The sequence below is a fragment of the Lampris incognitus genome, chromosome 5 (genome assembly GCF_029633865.1).
Source record: "Lampris incognitus isolate fLamInc1 chromosome 5, fLamInc1.hap2, whole genome shotgun sequence".
Classification (NCBI taxonomy): Eukaryota; Metazoa; Chordata; class Actinopteri; order Lampriformes; family Lampridae; genus Lampris; species Lampris incognitus.
The window spans coordinates 3,337,496-3,358,078 of record NC_079215.1 but is presented as its reverse complement, the minus strand read 5'-3'; the positions used below and the strand labels follow the sequence as shown (position 1 = coordinate 3,358,078).

Genomic DNA, 20,583 nt, shown 5'->3' with positions numbered 1-20,583 from the left:
AGGGAGGGAGAGAGAGAGAGAATTACATTTTGGGAGGGAGGGAGGGAGGGAGGGAGGGAGGGAGAGAGAGAAAATAAAGGACAAAACAGAGAGCGAGGACAGTGAGAGCGGGGCAGAGAAAGAGTGGAACATAGAAAGACAGCATAAAGCAGAAAAGAGCAGAAGCAGGGGGTGACAAACAAAACAGGAGAAAGAGGACAGAGAGAACAGAGACCAGGGAGGACATACAGACAACAAACAACAGGATGAAACAGCAAAGGAGGAACAGAGAGAAAGATTAATATTAGAGAGAAAAATTAATATTAGAAAGGGCAGAATACAGGGAAAAGATGGCCGAGGGGGGCAGTGGGTAGAGATAAAAGGTGTAAAGAAAGGATTAAAAGAGTAGTAAAGAGGGGAAAAAAGACAGTTGTGCAGAGAGGAAAAGGAAAAAGACAAAAGCAGAGGACAGGTATTGGCAGGGGAACAAGGCCAAAAGTCTCATTGTGCGTTTGATTTTTACGATGACTGACAGGTGTGCAGCCTCCGGGATTTGTTTTCACTACACATCGATGTGAGCACTCAGAACTGGGAACATATGGATGTGCACTGGGCGGCAAGGTGGCCCAGTGGTTAGCGCTGTTGCCTCACAACAAGAAGGTCCTGGGTTCGAGCCCTGGGGTAGTCCAACCTCGGGGGTCGTCCCAGGTCGCCCTCTGTGTGGAGTTCGCATGTTCTCCCCGTGTCTCAAAATCAAAAAAAGAAAAAAAATCCATATGTCTCATTTGCGGGTACATGTGTCTCATTAGTGGGTACTTGTGTCTCATTAGTGGGTACATATGTCTCATTAGCGGGTACATATGTCTCATTAGCGGGTATACGTCTCATTAGCGGGTACATGTGTCTCATTAGCGGGTACATGTGTCTCATTAACAGGTACGTATGTCTCATTAGCGCGGGTACGTATGTCTCATTAGCGGGTACATATGTCTCATTAGAGGGTACATGTGACTCATTCGCGGGTACGCATGTCTCATTAACGGGTACGTATGTCTCATTAGCGGGTACATATGTCTCATTAGCGGGTACATGTGACTCATTATTGGGTACATGTGGCTCATGTGTCTCATTAGCGGGTACGTATGTCTCGTTAGTGGGTACAGTTGTCTCATTAGCGGGTACATATGTCTCATTAGCGGGTACACGTGTCTCATTAGTAGGTACATGTGACTCATTAGCGAGTACATGTGTCTTATTAACAGGTACATGTGTCCTGTTAGCGGGTATATGTCTCCCGTTAGCGGGTACATTTGTCTCATTAGCGGGTGCATGTGTCTCATTAGCGGTACATGTGACTCATTAGCGGGTACATGTGACTCATTAGCGGGTACGTATGTCTCATTAACGGGTACGTATGTCTCATTGGCGGGTACGTATGTCTCATTAGCGGCTACAGGTGACTCATTAGCGGGTACATGTGACTCAAGTGTCTCATATGTCTCATTAGCGGGTACATGTGTCTCATTAGCGGTTACGTATGTCTCATTAGCGGGTACTTATGTCTCGTTAGTGGGTACGTGTGTCTCATTAGCGGGTACATGTGTCTCATTAGCGGGCACATGTGACCCGTGTCTCATTAGCAGGTAGGTATGTCTCAGCGGGTATGTATGTCTCATTAGCGGGTATGTATGTCTCATTAGCGGGTACATGTGTCTCATTAGCGGGTACTTATGTCTCATTAGCGGGTACTTATGTCTCACTATAGGGTACATGTGACTCATTAGCGGGTACACGTGACTCATTAGCGGGTACATGTGTCCTGTTAGCGGGTATATGTCTCCCGTTAGCGGGTACATGTGTCTCATTAGCGGTACATGTGTCTTGTTGGCGGGTACATGTGTCTCATTAGCAGGTACGTGTCCCATTAGCGGGTAGATGTTTCTCATTAGAGGGTACATGTGTCTCATTAGTGGGTACACGTGTCTCATTAGCGGTATGTGTGTCTCATTAGCGGGTACATGTGTCTCATTAGCGAGTACATGTGTCTCATTAGCTGTACATGTGACTCATGTCTCATTAGTGGGTACATGCGTCTCATTAGCGGGTACATGTGACTCATTAGCGGGTACATGTGTCTCATTAGCGGTACATGTGTCTCGTTAGCGGGTACACGTGTCTCATTAGCGGTACATGTGTCTCATTAGCGGGTACATGTGTCTCATTAGCGGTACATGTGTCTCATTAGCTGTACATGTGACTCATGTCTCATTAGTGGGTACATGTGTCTCATTAGCGGGTACATGTGACTCATTAGTGGGTACATGTCATTAGCAGGTACATGCGTCTCATTAGCGGTACATGTGTTTCATTAGCGGTACATGTGACTCGTGTCTCATTAGTGGGTACATGTGTCTCATTAGCGGGTACATGTGTCTCATTAGCAGGTACATGTCATTAGTGGGTACATGTGTCTCATTAGCAGGTACATGTCATTAGTGGGTACATGTGTCTCATTAGCGGGTACATGTCATTAGTGGGTACATGTGTCTCATTAGCGGGTACATGTGACTCATTAGCGGGTACATGTCATTAGTGGGTACATGTGTCTCATTAGCAGGTAAATGTCATTAGCGAGTACATGTGTCCTGTTAGCGGGTATATGTCTCCCGTTAGCGGGTACATTTGTCTCATTAGCGGGTACATGTGTCTCATTAGCGGTACATGTGTCTTGTTGGCGGGTACATGTGTCTCATTAGCAGGTACGTGTCCCATTAGCGGGTAGATGTTTCTCATTAGTGGGTACATGTGTCTCATTAGTGGGTACACGTGTCTCATTAGCGGTATGTGTGTCTCATTAGCGGGTACATGTGTCTCATTAGCGGTACATGTGTCTCATTAGCTGTACATGTGACTCATGTCTCATTAGTGGGTACATGCGTCTAGTTAGCGGGTACATGTGACTCATTAGCGGGTACATGTGTCTCATTAGCGGTACATGTGTCTCGTTAGCGGGTACACGTGTCTCATTAGCGGTACATGTGTCTCATTAGCGGGTACATGTGTCTCATTAGCGGTACATGTGTCTCATTAGCGGGTACATGTGTCTCATTAGTGGGTACATGTGTTTCATTAGCAGGTACATGTGACTCATTAGTGGGTACATGTCATTAGCAGGTACATGTGTCTCATTAGCGGTACATGTGTTTCATTAGCGGTACATGTGACTCGTGTCTCATTAGTGGGTACATGTGTCTCATTAGCGGGTACATGTGTCTCATTAGCAGGTACATGTCATTAGTGGGTACATGTGTCTCATTAGCAGGTACATGTCATTAGTGGGTACATGTGTCTCATTAGCCGGTAAATGTCATTAGCGAGTACATGTGTCTCATTAGCAAGTACATGTGTCTCATTAGCAGGTACATGTCATTAGCGAGTACATGTGTCTCATTAGCGAGTACATGTGTCTCATTAGCAGGTACATGTCATTAGCGAGTACATGTGTCTCATTAGCTGGTACATGTGTCTCATTAGCAGGTACATGTCATTAGCGAGTACATGTGTCTCATTAGCTGGTACATGTGTCTCATTAGCGGGTACATGTCATTAGCGAGTACATGTGTCTCATTAGCTGGTACATGTGTCTCATTAGCGGGTACATGTGTCTCATTAGCGAGTACATGTGTCTCATTAGCTGGTACATGTGTCTCATTAGCAGGTACATGTCATTGGTGGGTACATGTGTCTCATTAGCAGGTACATGTCATTAGTGGGTACATGTGTCTCATTAGCGGGTACATGTGTCTCATTAGCGGGTACATGTGTCTCATTAGCAGGTAAATGTCATTAGCGAGTACATGTGTCTCATTAGCGGTTACATGTGTCTCATTAGCGGGTACATGTGTCTCATTAGCTGGTACATGTGTCTCATTAGCAGGTAAATGTCATTGGTGGGTACATGTGTCTCATTAGCAGGTACATGTCATTAGTGGGTACATGTGTCTCATTAGCGGGTACATGTCATTAGTGGGTACATGTGTCTCATTAGCGGGTACATGTGTCTCGTTAGCGGGTACAGGTAGAACTGTGATGAGGGATGCAGCAGAGGACAGAGTCTCTAAACTAGGAATTACTCTGTCCTTGGGACTGACCGGGTGAAGGCGTTCCTTTTTACCGCGACATGAGAGTTTTGTTCATCTGCCGGACGGGGAAACAGACAGACGAGACGCAAACCACAGTACAAATACCACGAGCGAGATGAAGAAGTGTAGTTCTGAAACGGTTTTCAGGTGGACCTGAGCCTTGGGGGGAATGACTCTTGGTGGAAGAGAAAGTCGGGGGGGGGGGGGGGACTCGGTTCTCAGTTCGCCAACGTCAGGAAGGCCTCCACGTGAGCGACAGCCCACACTGAAGCAGAGCTGTCACGTGTTACTCATATGATCGTGGACAGTTCCACTACATTTAAAGCGGGGGGGGGGTGTTGAACCGGTCCCTCCCAGGGCAGAGCCATGCGAGGAGCCAAGACTCTGACATGGGATTTCTCTCTGGAGCAGCTCCACTGACGATGTATGGGATTAGTGTGACTACATTGGTCAGCGGTGGCTGGCTTAGTCGTCTGGTATCAACCATCTGATAAAACATCGTTTGCAGCTGTTTTACCGCCTGTTAATGAAGAGAGCCACGGTAACGTCACAGATTTGGGTTCTCCGATCTGTTGTTTTCATAAACTGTGTCTGAATTTGTCATCACACCGAAATGAGATGTACACGTGTGTTGGTTGGGGAGCTGTTTCAGTACGAAACAAGCAGGCGGCTGTGGTGAGGAGTGGTTTTCGAGGAGCTCTGCACACTACGTTGACAGACTCTCCATAACAGAGGTGAAGGCAGTTTCTCCTGAGTGTAGCTGGGAGAAGGGCATTAATTGTGGCATCTCGGTGTAAACACGGAGAAAACGTCTGCCCGGCGGACACTTTTTAAACACGCAGACAGGAATAATGCCAGTCCTAATTTAGCCTCCCCTCGTCAGCCTCATGAATGCAGCGATTCTGCAAGCTACAGTGGTATTCATTCTTCAGGCCCGAGTCTGGCAACCGTACCATTATCAGGAGGGAGACTGTGGGTGTGAGCGTGTTATTAAAGACGGACCGACTAGCGGGCTGCAGCAGCACGTAAGTATGAACACATGGTGGCTCGGAATTCCAGCTTGGCAAACGAAAATGGCAGGCGACAAATTATGGGCGCGCGCCTTGCCTTCACAAATAAGAGGAATTAATGAGGGCCCAGAAAGAGTTGTGAAACAGTAGCAATGTTTTCATCAAGCTGCTTCTGGGGGAGCGCTTTGCACAGGAGGAATGCTTATAGACAGACCGCAATATTCACGTTTCTTTTTCGCACTTGCTTGAGGTGGCGGCACGGCGGCGCAGTGGGTAGCGCGGTCGCCTCACAGCAAAAAGGTTCTGGGTTTGAGCCCCGGGGTAGTCCAAACCCTGGGGGGGGGGGTCCCGGGTCGTCCTCTGTGTGGACTTTGCATGTTCTCCCTGTGTCTGCGTGGGTTTCCTCCGGTTTCCTCCCACAGTCCAAAGACATGTAGGTCAGGTGACTCGGCTGTACCACATTGTCCCTATGTGTGTGTGTGTGTGTGTGTGTGTGTGTCGGCCCTGTATGATGGACTGGCGGCCTGTCCAGGGTGTCTCCCCGCCTACCGCCCAATGACTGCTGGGATAGGCTCCAGCGTTCCCGCGACCCTGAGAGCAGGATAAGCGGTTCGGATGATGGATGGATGGATGGATATCTCGAGGTGGTAAAAATGGACATGTCAGTCCATGGATTATGCAGTAAAGAGCGACCGATGTAGCGAATTCGGGGGCAGCCGAGAACCACTGCAGCCGGGATGCGAACCCGGGTCTCCCGCACCACGGGCGACTACATTAACCGGTCGACTAAAAGATCCGACCCATTAGCCAAGGGCTAGTGAGTCTAGTCATTGGCAAGTAACGCTTAATACGGCACTATCCATCCATCTGTGTGTTTCTGATGGCAGTCTATCACATTCTGATGATGTAGAGTTTGTTCACTGAAAAGCAACTAAAACAAATCTGCCGAGTCACATGTCAACTTTTCAGCTTTATAAAAGTAAAATTCACCCAAACCTTGAATGGAAACATGGTTTATGGCTATGAAGAGAAACAACACATCCAGAGGAGAAAGGGTTAAAAATGTTTTTTTTATAGCGATAGTCGAGAGAGAGACAATAAAGGCACGGGAGGAGGGTGTCTGGGTAGCGTAGTGGTCTATTCCATTGCCTACCAACATAGGGATCGCCGGTTCGAATCCCCATGTTATCTCCGGCTTGGTCAGGCGTCCCTACAGACACAATTGGCCGTGTCTGCAGGTGGGAAGCCGGATGTGGTTATGTGTCCTGGTCGCTACACTAGCGCCTCCTCTGGTCGTTCGGGGGGAGGGGGAACTGGGGGGAAAAGCGTGACTCTCCCATGCGCTATGTCCCCCTGGTGAAACTCCTCACTGTCAGGTGAAAAGAAGCAGCTGGTGACTCCACATGTATGGGAGGAGGCATGTGGTAGTCTGCAGCCCTCCCCGGATCAGCAGAGGGGGGTGGACCAGAGACCGGGACGGCTCGGAAGAGTGGGGTAATTGACCGAGAGGGAAAATAAAATAAATAAATGAGGCAGGGGAGAGAGGAGACGACATGCAGCAAAGGGTCCGGGCTAGATTCGCACCCAGGCCACTGCGGTATGGACTCAGCCTTACGCGTTCTACCAGGTGAGCCACCAGGGTGCCCCCAAGGGTTACACTTTGAAAACCTTCTAATACCAGTCCGAACCACAGCCCAAGTGACGCCCGCCAATGGCCATGCATTCTTTGGCCCACTTGTTCACTTACTTGAGGACGAGGTGGAGGTTGGCGGAGAGTCGCGGGTCCGTGAACTGCGTCGTTCGGTTGTTGTGGTCGACAAAGTAGACCCGGCCAGTGGCGGTGTTCCTGATCTCCCAGCCCGGAGGCAGAGGACCGAGCTCCTCACAGTTCACATTGCTAAGGTCCCTGAGGAACAAGTGGTTTTCTTAGTGTTATTTAGTTCATAACTCGACAAAAGAAAAGCCATCAGGGAATCAGGTCAGCGTTTCAGCACATCAGCACGTCTTATTTATAGACGTGAATCACTGAGGTTTTACTGAGAGACTCACATGGCTCAGGTCCCTGAGAAGAGAACAAAAACTGACTGGCTAAACATTACATTTTCACAGTCATTCTGCTGACACGTGACTCAGGGGCAGATGGCAATACAGCAGAAAAAAACATGCTTAATGATTTTCACACATAACTGACTTGGAAAGATCCAGCCTGGAGTAATTAGCATCATCCTTTTCCCTCATATGGTTGTGGATTCTTAGCTGGAAATGCCTACAATCATCCCTGCTGAGGAAATATGAAGGGTATGGATTCCTTGCTGCCACAGTTTTTTCAATCAAATGAGCTACATTGTAAAGACGCTTTATTAGGCAGTGAGGCTAAAATTAAAGAAAATAATTCAAGTTTCAGCAAAAAAAGAGAGAAACAAATGTAGAATAAAGCCAAAATTGCCAATTTAAATGGTTTTGCAGAACTGTGTTTAAATTTTCATTACACGGAGCAATGTGACCTGGATTAGGAATGAATTGCTGAATTAAACATGGCCTGAATTGTTTTAGCCTGACTAAACTACCTAATACCACCCACATGGAAGTGTAGTTGAACAACACAGCTCTGGAGCCCAGTGCTCTCGCCAAACAGCATGTCTTAATACTGCACCATAGCTCATATAATGAAACACGGGATAGTCATTCCCTCCGCCATTAACGCAGATCTGTAACCCTTCAAGGCAAAGACAAAAATGGAGCCAAACACTGAAGAACTTAGGTGTGCCTTGCATTAACACTTAGGATCAGGGTACTCAAAACGATTTCATCCATACTATTACTACTACTTCCTCTTCCTCTTCTTCTTCTCCTTCTCCTCCTCTCCATCTTTTCCTTGGCCCTCCTCTTTTTCTTTTGCCTGGTATTTCCAGGTCCAATACCTTCTTTCTTTCCCATATAGTCTATGCCTCTCTCTGTACATGTCCAAACATCTCAGTCTCATCTCTCTCAACTTCTCATCCACTTCTCTGATCTTGAACGTAGCTCTCACGTCTTCATTTCTCTTCTGGTCTTTTCTAGTCACTCCCCAAGGACCAATGCAGCATGTTCGCCTCTGCTACCTGTAATGTAGATTCTAGCCTCTCGGGTGTTGTTACTGCTTCCATATCACAGAGCATGGCAGGGCTGACCATTGACTTGTATACCTTGCCCTTTACCCTCAATGGCATTCTTTTGTCCCAAAGTACTCCAGCTACCTTTCTCCATCAGTTCCACCCAGATTGTGTCCTTTTCTTGACTTCCTTCTTACCACTGCCTTCTGTCTGTATTGTTGATCCCAAGTACATTAATTCGTTAACTTCTGGGACATCTTCTCCTCCCGAGGCCAATCCTGGACTTTCTACTTGCTTATTTATACACAGGTACTTAAATCTTTGTTCTGCTGATCTTTAGTCCTCTAATCTCTAGCGCTTCTCTCCATCTTCAAGATCTCTCTTCAACCTTTCCTTGTCCTCGTTTGCTAGTACAATGTCATCAGCAAACATCATGCTCCATGATCACTTTCTTAAGATGTTCTCGTGAGGCTGTCCATTAGTATCACAAACAGGGAAGGGCTCAACACCAATCCTTGATGCGGTCTTACCTTTACCTCAAACTTGCTTGTTGTTCCCACTGCACATTGAACTATGGTCTTACAGTCCCTGTACATGTCCTGAATTATAATGATTTAATTTTCTGCCACTCTCTTTGCTCCCAGGCAATACCACAGCTCCTCTCTCGGTACTCTGTCACATGCCTTCTCCAAATCAATAAATACGCAGTGCAATTCTTTCTGTCCTTCAATGTATTTCTTAGCTAAGGTCCTGAGTATAAATATCACATCTGTAGTACTTCTTCCAGACATGAATCCAAATTGTTCTTTCCCTGCATTAGCCTAAAAAAGATGAAAAAGATCCAAGTCGTTGATGTTCATCAGGCATACTTGTAATGTATAGATGAGTGGAAAGTAAGGAGTGAGGCTGTCGGGATGGCAAAAACAGAGATAACCAGTTAAAGAAGGAAAATACTATTTATCTTGATGTGGAAAATGGTGAACTTAAGTACAACGCCAATATCAGCTGACAAAATCTCCCAGCTATGCTTGCTGGCCTCCTAGAAGCCAATATAACAGGACACGATTCATCACACCGGCTAGCAGGCCAGTCACAACGGGTAATTAGGTGTTACATTCCCCATGGACGCCATTAACAATGTAAGATGGTCAAAACCATATTACTTGCAGAAATCATATTCATAGTTAGAGAAGAAGGTTCCAAAGTGTACATTATCAAACACCATCTTAGAAACGACACACTCCCAATTCCCTTACTCTCCTTTCCCCCAACAGACCTACATTCCTGTCAGTAGATATCTTAGCCCTATTCTGGGACAACCGGACTGCCTGGGGTGTGTGTGTATGTGTGTGTGTGTGTGTGTGTGTGTGTGTGTGTGTGTGTGTGTGTGTGTGTCCCTGCATGGGGAAAAAGGCTCATGGGCTGCTGCGCTCATCACAACATACTAGGTCAAATCAACAGAACTGTTAACAATGAGCCAACACAGAGGTTGTGGGAAGTTTGTTGGACCTTGTGAGGATGTGGTTTTATTGCTGAAGAGCAGCTGTTCTGACAGATGGACAAAAAGGGTAACTCAATAGGGATAACGCATGTCATCCCTGGGGGATGAAACAGCAGGCCACTGAGAATTTGTGGATCGAAATGATTGAGTACAGAACCGATGGCCCCGCTGTGTGGTCAACTCAACAATGGTCTGATACTTCGGTTTACATCCAATACCAGCATCTGCAGTCCTGGATTTCTGTAAGACCCAACTTTTAACCTAAATTTTGATGAAAAACACAATTTTAGAAACTAACCCAAAGGAAATGTAGGAGAAAATGGGCCCGATCCAATCGAGTCAAGTCCAGTTGGGCTCTATTCGTTTTGTGACCATACAGAATAAACATCAAGCTTTGTATATTAGCAGTGTGACAGTGCTGCTTTACTTCATACCCTTGACAACATACAACACCTATACATCTTTGTGTGTGTGTGTGTGTGTGTGTGTGTGTGTGTGTGTGTGTGTGTGTATTGGTGGGCAACATCTTTGTTTTACCTGGGAACTCGGGGATCGTGCCAGGTGCTGACTCCAGTCTGGGTGTGCAGGAAGTAGACCTGTCCCTGCTGGGTTGTTCTTTGCTCTGGAAATAGAAACAGAGAAGAGGAGAATGTGTCAGAGATGAATGACAGTGCTGAAGACACCACACCCACAGCTTTGCACTTTCACTTAACACTACAACGACCAAGACGGTCACATGACCGTTTTGGATTTTCCAAGTTTAATAACTGTGGGGGGGGGGGATACAGACCTGCCGCTCCCGAATGCTCCTAAAACTGCATATATTTGCATTAAAATTAGTTTTAGATAAATTGCACAAAAAAATGTTATGGTAAGATCTATCTAAAACCACCATGGACGGTCAAAAAGACCGTCTCATAATTTGTGCGTGATGGTGTGCGTCATGTCAGTATTTATGACATGTGTTGGTAGCATAATTTCCTTCGTGAAGTTCGTCGCTCCGTCCTAAAAACACACTAGCGTCCTCCAGTGTAGAGAAATAGCCTAAACTTGAATTCTGATGATGTCCAACATGTCTGGTTACAGACGCACCATGACCACCACCGAGGCCTTGCAGTATTTACAGGCGTTGGGCAGCCGCCATTTTAAATTGTTTAAAAATAGTATTATTGTTGTTAAAATGTTAATTTTGGTGTCAGTTAGTTTCATAACAGACACACTAACATATGTACTGCATTAATTGGGTATTTATCTTGACACAATATAGAGTTTAAAAACCGGCGGTCATTTTGACGGCCAATGGTCGTTTTAGGTAGGTGTGAAACCCGGTCGCTCTGGTGTTGACGGACAGAAGACTACAGGAGCTGCTGTTACAGCTGTTCACAGGGACAGGCACCTACGGGTATGGCTGTGTGTGTGTGTGTGTGTGTGTGTGTGTGTGTGTGTGTGTGTGTGTGTGTGTGTGTGTGGGGTGACCCGGTCAGCTTTGATATGACAGGGAAACTGCATAGACGGAGACTCAGCTAAAGGGCTGTCCACTGCATGTCGTTAGTTCCTGTCCGCTCTTGTTGGGTCATCGGACTGAGGCGCCCATGTGAGGATCTCCGGGACCTCTGGGAGTGTTGTTTCTTTTCCTTGGCAGACTGGGGTTTAGTTGCTCTGACAACTTGTTCAATCAACCAAATTTCATTCATGTGGCACGTATCACACATACAAACACAATGCAACACGTTTTACACAAGACCAAGGTAAATGGCACAAAAAAAAAAAAAAGTGGGCATCCGGGTGGCGTGGCGGTCAGTTCCATTGCCTACCAACCTGGGATTCACCGGTTCAAATCCCCGTGTTACCTCCGGCTTGGTCGGGCATCCCTATAGACACAATTGTCTGTGTCTGCAGGTGAGAAGCCGGATGTGGGTATGTGTCCTGGTCACTGTACTAGTGCCTCCTCTGGTCGGTCGGGGCACTTGGTCGGGGGGGGGGGGAGGACTGGGGGGGGGGGGGTAGCGTGATCCTCCCACGCGCTACGTCCCCCCTGGTGAAACTTCTCTCTGTCAGGTGAAAAGAAGCGGCTGGTGACTCCACATGTATCGGTGGAGGCATGTGGTAGTCTGCAGCCCTCCCCGGATCAGCAGAGGGGGTGGAGCAGAGACTGGGACGGCTCGGAAGAGGGGGGCAATTGCCCAAGTACAATTGGGGAGAAAAAGGGGGGGAAATAAAAAAACAAAAAAACAAAACGTGTTTTTGAATACAAGCAAGTTTTGGGTAAGAGAGTAAGTATGTGTGAGTCTGGTTAGGGTGACCATCAGACCATGTATGTGTGTATTTATAAGAGTGTGTATGTGTGTATAAGAGTGTATAAGAGTGTGTGTATGTATAAGAGTGTGGGTATGTATAAGAGTGTGTATGAAAAAGAGTGTGTGTATGTATAAGAGCGTATGTGTGTATAAGAGTGTATAAGAGTGTGTGTATGTATAAGAGTGTATGTGTGTATAAGAGTGTATAAGAGTGTGTGTATGTATAAGAGTGTGGGTATGTATAAGAGTGTGTATGAAAAAGAGTGTGTGTATGTATAAGAGCGTATGTGTGTATAAGAGTGTGTATGTATAAGAGTGTGGGTATGTATGTATGAGTGTGTGTATGTATAAGAGTGTGGGTATGTATAAGAGAGTATATATGAGTGTGTGTATGTATAAGAGTGTCTGTATGTATGAGTGAGTGTATGTATAAGAGAGTATATATGAGTGTGTCTATGTATAAGAGTGTCTGTATGTATGAGTGTGTATATGTATGAGTGTGTGTATGTAAACTTAGCACAAAAAGTAAGGAAATGTGTGTTTGGTAGATTATTTCTTTGTTGTAACGATGCTTTTTGGCAGTAAATCTTATATCAGGCAGCTGGTTGTCAGCACCTGGTGTACCAGAAGCTCAACACAAGAGTCAATAGCAGCAACAAAATAAGCTGTTTGGCATTGGCAGAGAAGATTTGGCAAATTTTTCATGGGCGCAACCCACATACTCAGCTCTGCTGCTCATCCCACAGATGCATGTTCCTTACACATGTGGCCCCATTTAAAAGGGAAATAAACAGGCTTTCCAACGGTATAAGATTTACTGCCAAAAAGCATTGTTACAAAAAAGACATCATCTACCAAACACATTTCCTTACTTTTTGTGCTAAGTATATAAGAGTGTGTGTATGTATAAGAGTGTGTATATATATATATATATATATATATATATATATATATATATATATATATATATATATATATATATATATATATATATATATATATATAAGAGTGTGTTTATGTATGGGTGTGTGTATAAGAGTGTGTATGTATTAGAGTGTATGTATGTATAAGATAGTATATGAGTATGTGTATGTATAAGAGTGTATGTATAAGAGTGTGTGTATGTAAAAGAGTGTATATATATATGAGTGTGTTTATGTATGAGTGTGTGTATAAGAGTGTGTATGTATTAGAGTGTATGTATGTATAAGATAGTATATGAGTATGTGTATGTATAAGAATGTATGTATAAGAGTATGTGTATGTATAAGAGTGTATATATATATATATATATATATATAAGAGTGTATGTATGTATGAGTGTGTATGTATTAGAGTGTATGTATGTATAAGAGAGTATATACGAGTGTGTGTATGTATAAGATAGTATAGGAGTATGTGTATGTATAAGAGTGTGTGTATGTATAAGAGTGTGTATACATATAAGAGTGTGTTTATGTATGAGTCTGTGTATAAGAATGCATGTATTAGAGTGTATGTATGTATAAGATAGTATATGAGTATGTGTATGTGTAAGAGTGTATGTATAAGAGTATGTGTATGTATAAGAGTGTGTATATACACTCACTGGCCACTTTATTAGGTACACCTTGCTAGTACCGGGTTGGACCCCCTTTTGTCTTCAGAACTGCTTTAATCCTTCGTGACATAGATTCAACAAGGTACTGGAAACATTCCTCAGAGAGTTTGGTCCATATTGACATGATAGCATCACACAGTTGCTGCAGATCTGTCGGCTGCACATCCATGATGCGAATCTCCCGGTCCACCACATCCCAAAGGTGCTCTATTGGATTGAGATCTGGTGACTGTGGAGGCCATTTGAGTACAGTGAACTCATTGTCATGTTCAAGAAACCAGTCTGAGATGATTCGAGCTTTATGACATGGTGCGTTATCCTGCTGGAAGTAGCCATCAGAAGATGGGAACACTGTGGTCATAAAGGGATGGACATGGTCAGCAACAATACTCAGCTAGGCTGTGGCGTTGACACGATGCTCAATTGGTACTAAGGGGCCCAAAGTGTGCCAAGAAAATATCCCCCACACCATTACACCACCACCACCAGCCTGAACCGTTGATACAAGGCAGGATGGATCCATGCTTTCATGTTGTTGACGCCAAATTCTGACCCCACCATCCGAAAGTCGGAGCAGAAATCGAGACTCATCAGACCAGGCAACGTTTTTCCAATCTTCTATTGTCCAATTTTGGTGAGCCTGTGCGAACTGTAGCCTCAGTTTCCTGTTCTTAGCTGACAGGAGTGGCACCCGGTGTGGTCTGCTGCTGCTGTAGCCCATCTGCCTCAAGGTTCACCGTGTTGTGTGTTCAGAGATGCTCTTCTGCATACCTCGGTTGTAATGAGTGGTTATTTGAGTTACTGTTGCCTTTCTGTCAGCTCGAACCAGTCTGGCCATTCTCCTCTGACCTCTGGCATCAACAAAGCATTTTCACCCACAGAACTGCCGCTCACTGGATATTTTCTCTTTTTCGGACCATTCTCTGTAAACCCTAGAGATGGTTGTGTGTGAAAATCCCAGTAGATCAGCAGTTTCTGAAATACTCAGACCAGCCCGTCTGGCACCAACAACTATGCCACGTTCAAAGTCACTTAAATCACCTTTCTTCCCCATTCTGATGCTCGGTTTGAACTGCAGCAGATCGTCTTGACCATGTTTACATGCCTAAATGCATTGAGTTGCTGCCATGTGATTGGCTGATTAGAAATTTGCGTTAACGAGCAGTTGGACAGGTGTGCCTAATAAAGTGGCCGGTGAGTGTATATATAAGAGTGTATGTATGTATGAGTGTGTGTATAAGAGTGTATGTATGAGTGTGTGAATGTACGAGTGTGTGTATGCATAAGAGTGTGTGTATAACAGAGTATGTATGTATGCATAAGAGTGTGTGTATAAGAGTGTGTGTATGTATAAGAGTGTGTATATGTATAAGTGTGTGTTTATGTATAAGAGTGTGTGTATAGGAATGTATGTATGTATAAGACTGTGTAAGTATGCGTGTGTATAAGAGTGTGTGTATGTATAAGTGTGTGTGTGTATAAGAGTGTGTGTGTGTGTATAAGAGTGTGTGTATGTATCAGTGTGTGTATGTATAAAAGTGTGTGTATAACAGAGTATGTACGTATGCATAAAAGCGTGTGTATAAGAGTGTGTGTGTATGTATCAGTGTGTGTATGCATAAAAGTGTGTATATAAGAGTGTGTGTGTATGTATCAGTGTGTGTATGTATAAAAGTGTGTGTATAAGAGTGTGTGTGTGTGTATAAGAGTGTGTGTATGTATGAGTGTGTGTATGTATAAAAGTGTGTGTATAAGAGTGTATGTATGTATAAGAGTGTGTGTATGTATAAGAGTGTGTGTACAAGAGTGCGTGTATATATGAGTGTGTATGTATAAGAGTGTGTGTGTATAAGAGTGTGTGTGCGTGTATAAGAGTGTGTATATGTATAAGAGTGTGTATTAGCTGGCCAGAGTTGGGACAGGATACTGACCCAGCCTAAGATAAAGGGCGTGTGCTAGCATTGACCACAATTGGATACAAACCCGTTTTTTTTTGTTTTTTGGATTTCCCCCCCTTTTTCTCCCCAGTTGTACCTATCCAATTACCCCACTCCTCCAAGCAGCCCCGGTCTCTGCTCCACCTCCTCTGCTGATCCGGGGAGGCTGCAGACTACCACATGCCTCCTCCCATACATGTGGAGTCACCAGCCGCTTCTTTTCACCTGACAGTGAGGAGTTTCACCAGGGGGACGTAGCACATGGGAGGATCACACTATTCCCCCCAGTTCCCCCTCCCCCCCGAACAGGAGCCCCAACCGACCAGAGGAGGCGCTAGTGCAGCGACCAGGACACATACCCACATCTGGCTTCCCACCCGCAGACACAGCCAGTTGTGTCTGCAGGGACGCCTGACCAAGCTGGAGGTAACACGGGGACTCGAACCGCCAAGCCCTGTGTTGGTAGGCAACGGAATAGACCGCCACGCTACCCGGACGCCCCTACAAACCCTGGTTTGAGCAAGGAATCACTTGGTTGAGTGTGTGAGTTTTGTGTGACCAAGTATGCATATAACACAACTGTGTTGTGTGCGCTCCAGCCAGTACACACATCGTGTGGAAAGCACTACCAGAAGTAAAAGAGGGACTGGAAAACACCAGACCTGAGTCAGCGGACAAGGAGAACACCAGAGTTTGATGGTTTGTTGCCGGCTACCTAACAGAAGTGATGACTGGTAAGTGAGCGAGAGAATGGATGTTGGGGGGGGGGGGGTGTGCCTCATGGGTGTGGTGTTCATTGAGAGTACATTCACCCACTAATCCATCACTTCCACTCCCCCAACCCCCAACCCAAACTTCCTCCTGGCACCACAGCAGATTTCCTTCCCAACCTCTCCCGCTCCACGCCTCACAGTCCGTCTCCCTCCCTCCCTCCCTCCGTCTGCCCCTCTCACCACACCCTGCGGTTCACAGGGTTCAGCTGAGGAAAACTGCCCATGAGCAGTCGGGCTTCGATGACTCACTCCGGCCAACCTCCGCCAGCTCCGCAGGACACAGCGGGGGCATTTAAAAAGGGCACAGGGCCAACGGTGCCACTCTAAAAGCCTGGCATGTCGCATGCAGTGCCACCCTTCAAATAATCATTTCTTTTACAGACTCTGTGGCCAGTACGGCCTGTTGCACTGCAGCTGGCTGTGAGATGAAGTGCGAAAAAGGGAATTTGCTCCCTCCCTGGAAGAGAAAAAACCCGAATAAGAACTGATCTTCGTCTTGCATCACTTTTCATCTGCCGCCAGCTAAAACAGGCCCGGCAACAAACCGGCAGACAGTAGAAAAAGTCCGATTCAGGAACATCCATACACTAACCCCGCTCCGCTAGCCCCGCTCGCCCCGCTCCGCTAGCCCCGCTCAGCTAACCTTGCTCTGCTAACCTTGCTCTGCTAACCTTGTTCTGCTGACCCCGACCCCGCTCCGCTAGCCCCGCTCCGTTAACCCCGCTCCGCTAGCCCCGCTCCGCTAGCCCCGCTCCGCTAACCCCGCTCCGCTAACCTTGCTCTGCTAACCTTGTTCTGCTGACCCCGACCCCGCTCCGCTAGCCCCGCTCCGCTAACCCCGCTCCGCTAGCCCCGCTCCGCTAACCCCGCTCCGCTAACCTTGCTCTGCTAACCTTGTTCTGCTGACCCCGACCCCGCTCCGCTAACCCCGCTCAACTAACCCCGCTCCGTAAGTTGTGAAGTCTAGACAGACTCAAGGCTGTAAGGATGAGGACTCAGCCTGAAAACTGATGTGAGCTTGTTGATTTGGCCAACCCTCACTAACACACACTCTCTTCTCCAATGTAAAAGATAAAGGTTTGTTTTCTTCCTCACTTTTACTTTTATGTCTTTCAGCAGTGTGGGAAGATGGCACGTTCGCAGCGGCCTCACCCAGTACAGGTGATCCAGTGTCTTTGTCCACGTCTAAGTTTTGTCTTCGCTTGATGGCTGGGAGAGCTGGTGCTGGATCGGCTGGGAGAGCTTGGTCTGCTGCACTGTGGGCCCAGGGACTGGAGCCTTGCCTGGAGCTGCACCCGAGGAGGAAACACGGGGGGCGGTCTGACAGGACGCGTACTCAGAACAGGCTAAGCTAACTGCTAGCCCATGCAGACGGCGGTTCTGACAGTCATCCTGGCTGGTGTTTGTTGGACAGTGATTTTTTTTTTTTGGCTATGTGTGTTAGTTTGAATGTGTGTTCTTGTAGTTCTTGGATGTGTTTTGTCTGTGTGTTGCACTGCTGTGGGTTGGGGGAAACCCACAGCAGTGCAACAGTTTCATTCAAGTACACAAGGTGAAATGAAAGTGTTGCTGAGTCCTGACCCGCCTTCTTGTTAAGTGTGTGTGTTGTGTTTTAAGGACAAAATGTACTTTTCACATAAACTTTGATTGATCAGCTCCCTACAGCCCCTGCAAAGCTCGAGCTGCTCATCATTGTGTGTGTGTGTGTGTGTGTGTGTATTCATGCCAAGCCCCTCACCATATCCTTCAGGGAGGTCAGGCGGCGTGTGCAGGTGGGTGCGGCTCATGTAGTTCCGGTGACGCTGCGATCGGACCCGTCTCTCTTGGAGCCGCTGGTCTCCCTGGGGTCCACTGGCTACTGCCCCGTTTACGGGGGTCATCACGGGCGTGTTCTCATCTACCACACAGCTCAGCGGTCTTCCCGACGGGCTGGAGTACTCTGATGCCGGCCTGGGAGGGGAGGAGGCAAGGTGTTTGTTAAAGTGTGTGTGTGTGTGTGTGTGGGCAGTATGTCTTCATATTCGAAACACACTGCAGTCTTGAAAATTTGATAATTTATTTAATAGGAGCAATACTTCTCCTTCTTTTAGGGGGGGGGTTTTCCCCTCCGTTTTTCTCCGAAATTGTACCCGGCCAATTATCCCGCTCTCCGAGCCGTCCCGGTCTCTGCCCTGCCCCACCCCCTCTGCTGATCCGGGGAGGGCTGCAGACTACCACATGCCTCCTCCCATACATGTGGAGTCACCAGCCGCTTCTTTTCACCTGACAGTGAGGAGTTTCACCAGGGGGATGTAGCACATGGGAGGATAACGCTATTTCTCCCAGTTTCCCCTCCCCCCTGAACAGGCGCCCCGACCAACCAGAGGAGGCGCTAGTGCAGTGACCAGGACACACACCCACATCCGGCTTCCCACCCGCAGACATGGCCAATTGTGTCTGTAGTGAAGCCCAACCAAGCCGGAGGTAACAAGGGGATTCAAACCGACGATCCCCGTGTTGGTAGGCAATGGACTAGAACGCCACGCCACCCGGACGCCCCCCAGACCACTGTTCATGTGTCAGCTGTGAAAATTCTGTTAAGGTGATGACAAGCAGACTGCAGCAAATAAATCTGCCTGCGATCAAAAATTGTTATTGTTTGGCCTTCCCCACCATGCATTCATCTTCAGCCACCCTTCCTTCTTCCCAGCCACCTCTCTTACTCCTCTTTTGCCCGATGAACACTTCCTGCCCCCCCCCCTTCAATGGCATCTCCCATTTACCTGCTATATCAGTCCACCACCACCCCACTGACATTCCCTCCCTCAGCTGCCTCTGGAGGACAGCAGAGAGTTGTGGTGTGGTGTGGTGTGTGTGTGTGTGTGGGGGGGGCAGGTGGGTGGGTGTGTGTATGGGGTGGAGGAGCGGGGTAGTTTGTTTGCTCTCTCTTCTAACAGCTCCACTGATATGGGCCAAATAGGAAGGCGACAGTTGTTCCTGCAGGAATAGGGGCCAAGCAAAACGCAGCTACATGGCTGGCTGGGCCGCTGTTTACATGGGTGGGCAGTGTGTGCATGTTCGTGTGTTGGTGTGGAGGTCAGTGGGGGGGGGGGGGGGGGGGGCTCAGGAAATTGATAGCAACTCACTCATTACTGACAGACTGTTATTGTTGTGAGCGGGACCGAGCTGGCTGGAAGTTCTTTCTGGAAAAGGAAGCGGGTTAAAGTGCAACGGCAGACTGTTGTGGGTTCTAGTAGAACTGTGGTTTTCATAAAGCCTCGCCTCCAGATGCTAATTAAGGGCTGTTGGATCTGAATCCAGATTGTCTTGGAGGTTCACATACCTGGTAGGTCTCTCCCACTGTGTGGTGCGAGTGATGTGGTTCAGGTACTGGATGCGCCCAGACGCCGTCCTCCTCTCCTCCCAGCTGGTGCAACGAGAAAGATCAAACTGGAGAATGAGACTTCTTGCTTAGTTCCTTAAACCCACCAGGCTACATCAGAACTACGTCAGAACTCAGTGGACAGACCAGTCAAACTCTTCTGAGTACTCCACAGGCCCCGGGGCCCATGTTTTCTAACTTTCAATGCTCAAATCCTTCAGAAGTTAAAGATAAACAGAAACAGCAACAAACATGCTCATCTCACATTGGTACCAACAGCTCTTTGTACCGAACACCACAAAAAAAGTTTATGAGCGGTCCCCGGAGGGACGCTAGCTTCAGCCTTCAGTGCACTAGCAAACTAACTTCTGTATTTTCACCCACCACACAGCTCAAACCAGGAAGCAGCACCCGAGTTAACAAACACACTGACTGCTAAATGCCTCAGTAAGGAGGAAGGAGTGCTGCACACACACACACGTGTTCAGTGGGTTGCTTCACTGCTCGTCAACTTGTTTTTTCCCTGTAGAGTTACACCATGTGAGGACAGAATGGCTTCTATTCAATGGTTTTTTTTTTATTTTGATTTTGAGATATTTTATTCATCCATCCATTATCTGAACCGCTTCTCCTGCCGCCAGGCCATCGCACAGGGGCCACACACACACACACACACACACACACACACACACACACACACACACACACATCCACACCTAGGGACAATTTAGTATGGCTGATTCACCTGACCTACATGTCTTTGGACTGTGGGAGGAAACCCACCAGACATGAGGAGAACACGCAAACTCCACATAGAGGATGACCCGGGACGATCCCAAAGGTTGGACTACCCCGGGGCTCAAACCCAGGACCTTCTTGTGGTGAGGCGAC

General features: G+C 47.1%; 1 protein-coding gene across 1 annotated transcript in view; it reads right to left on the bottom strand.

Annotated features, from left to right (window-relative positions):
• Nucleotides 1–20,583, bottom strand: part of LOC130112330 (E3 ubiquitin-protein ligase SMURF2-like) — a 175,763-nt gene that overhangs the window by 39,277 nt on the left and 115,903 nt on the right. The window contains exons 7-10 of the mRNA XM_056279659.1: nt 19,654–19,737; nt 18,070–18,281; nt 10,262–10,346; nt 6,879–7,037 (exon numbers count right to left, since the gene is read on the bottom strand). Of these exons, the coding sequence (XP_056135634.1) occupies nt 6,879–7,037; nt 10,262–10,346; nt 18,070–18,281; nt 19,654–19,737 (540 nt within the window). The remainder of the gene's footprint in view (nt 1–6,878; nt 7,038–10,261; nt 10,347–18,069; nt 18,282–19,653; nt 19,738–20,583) is intronic.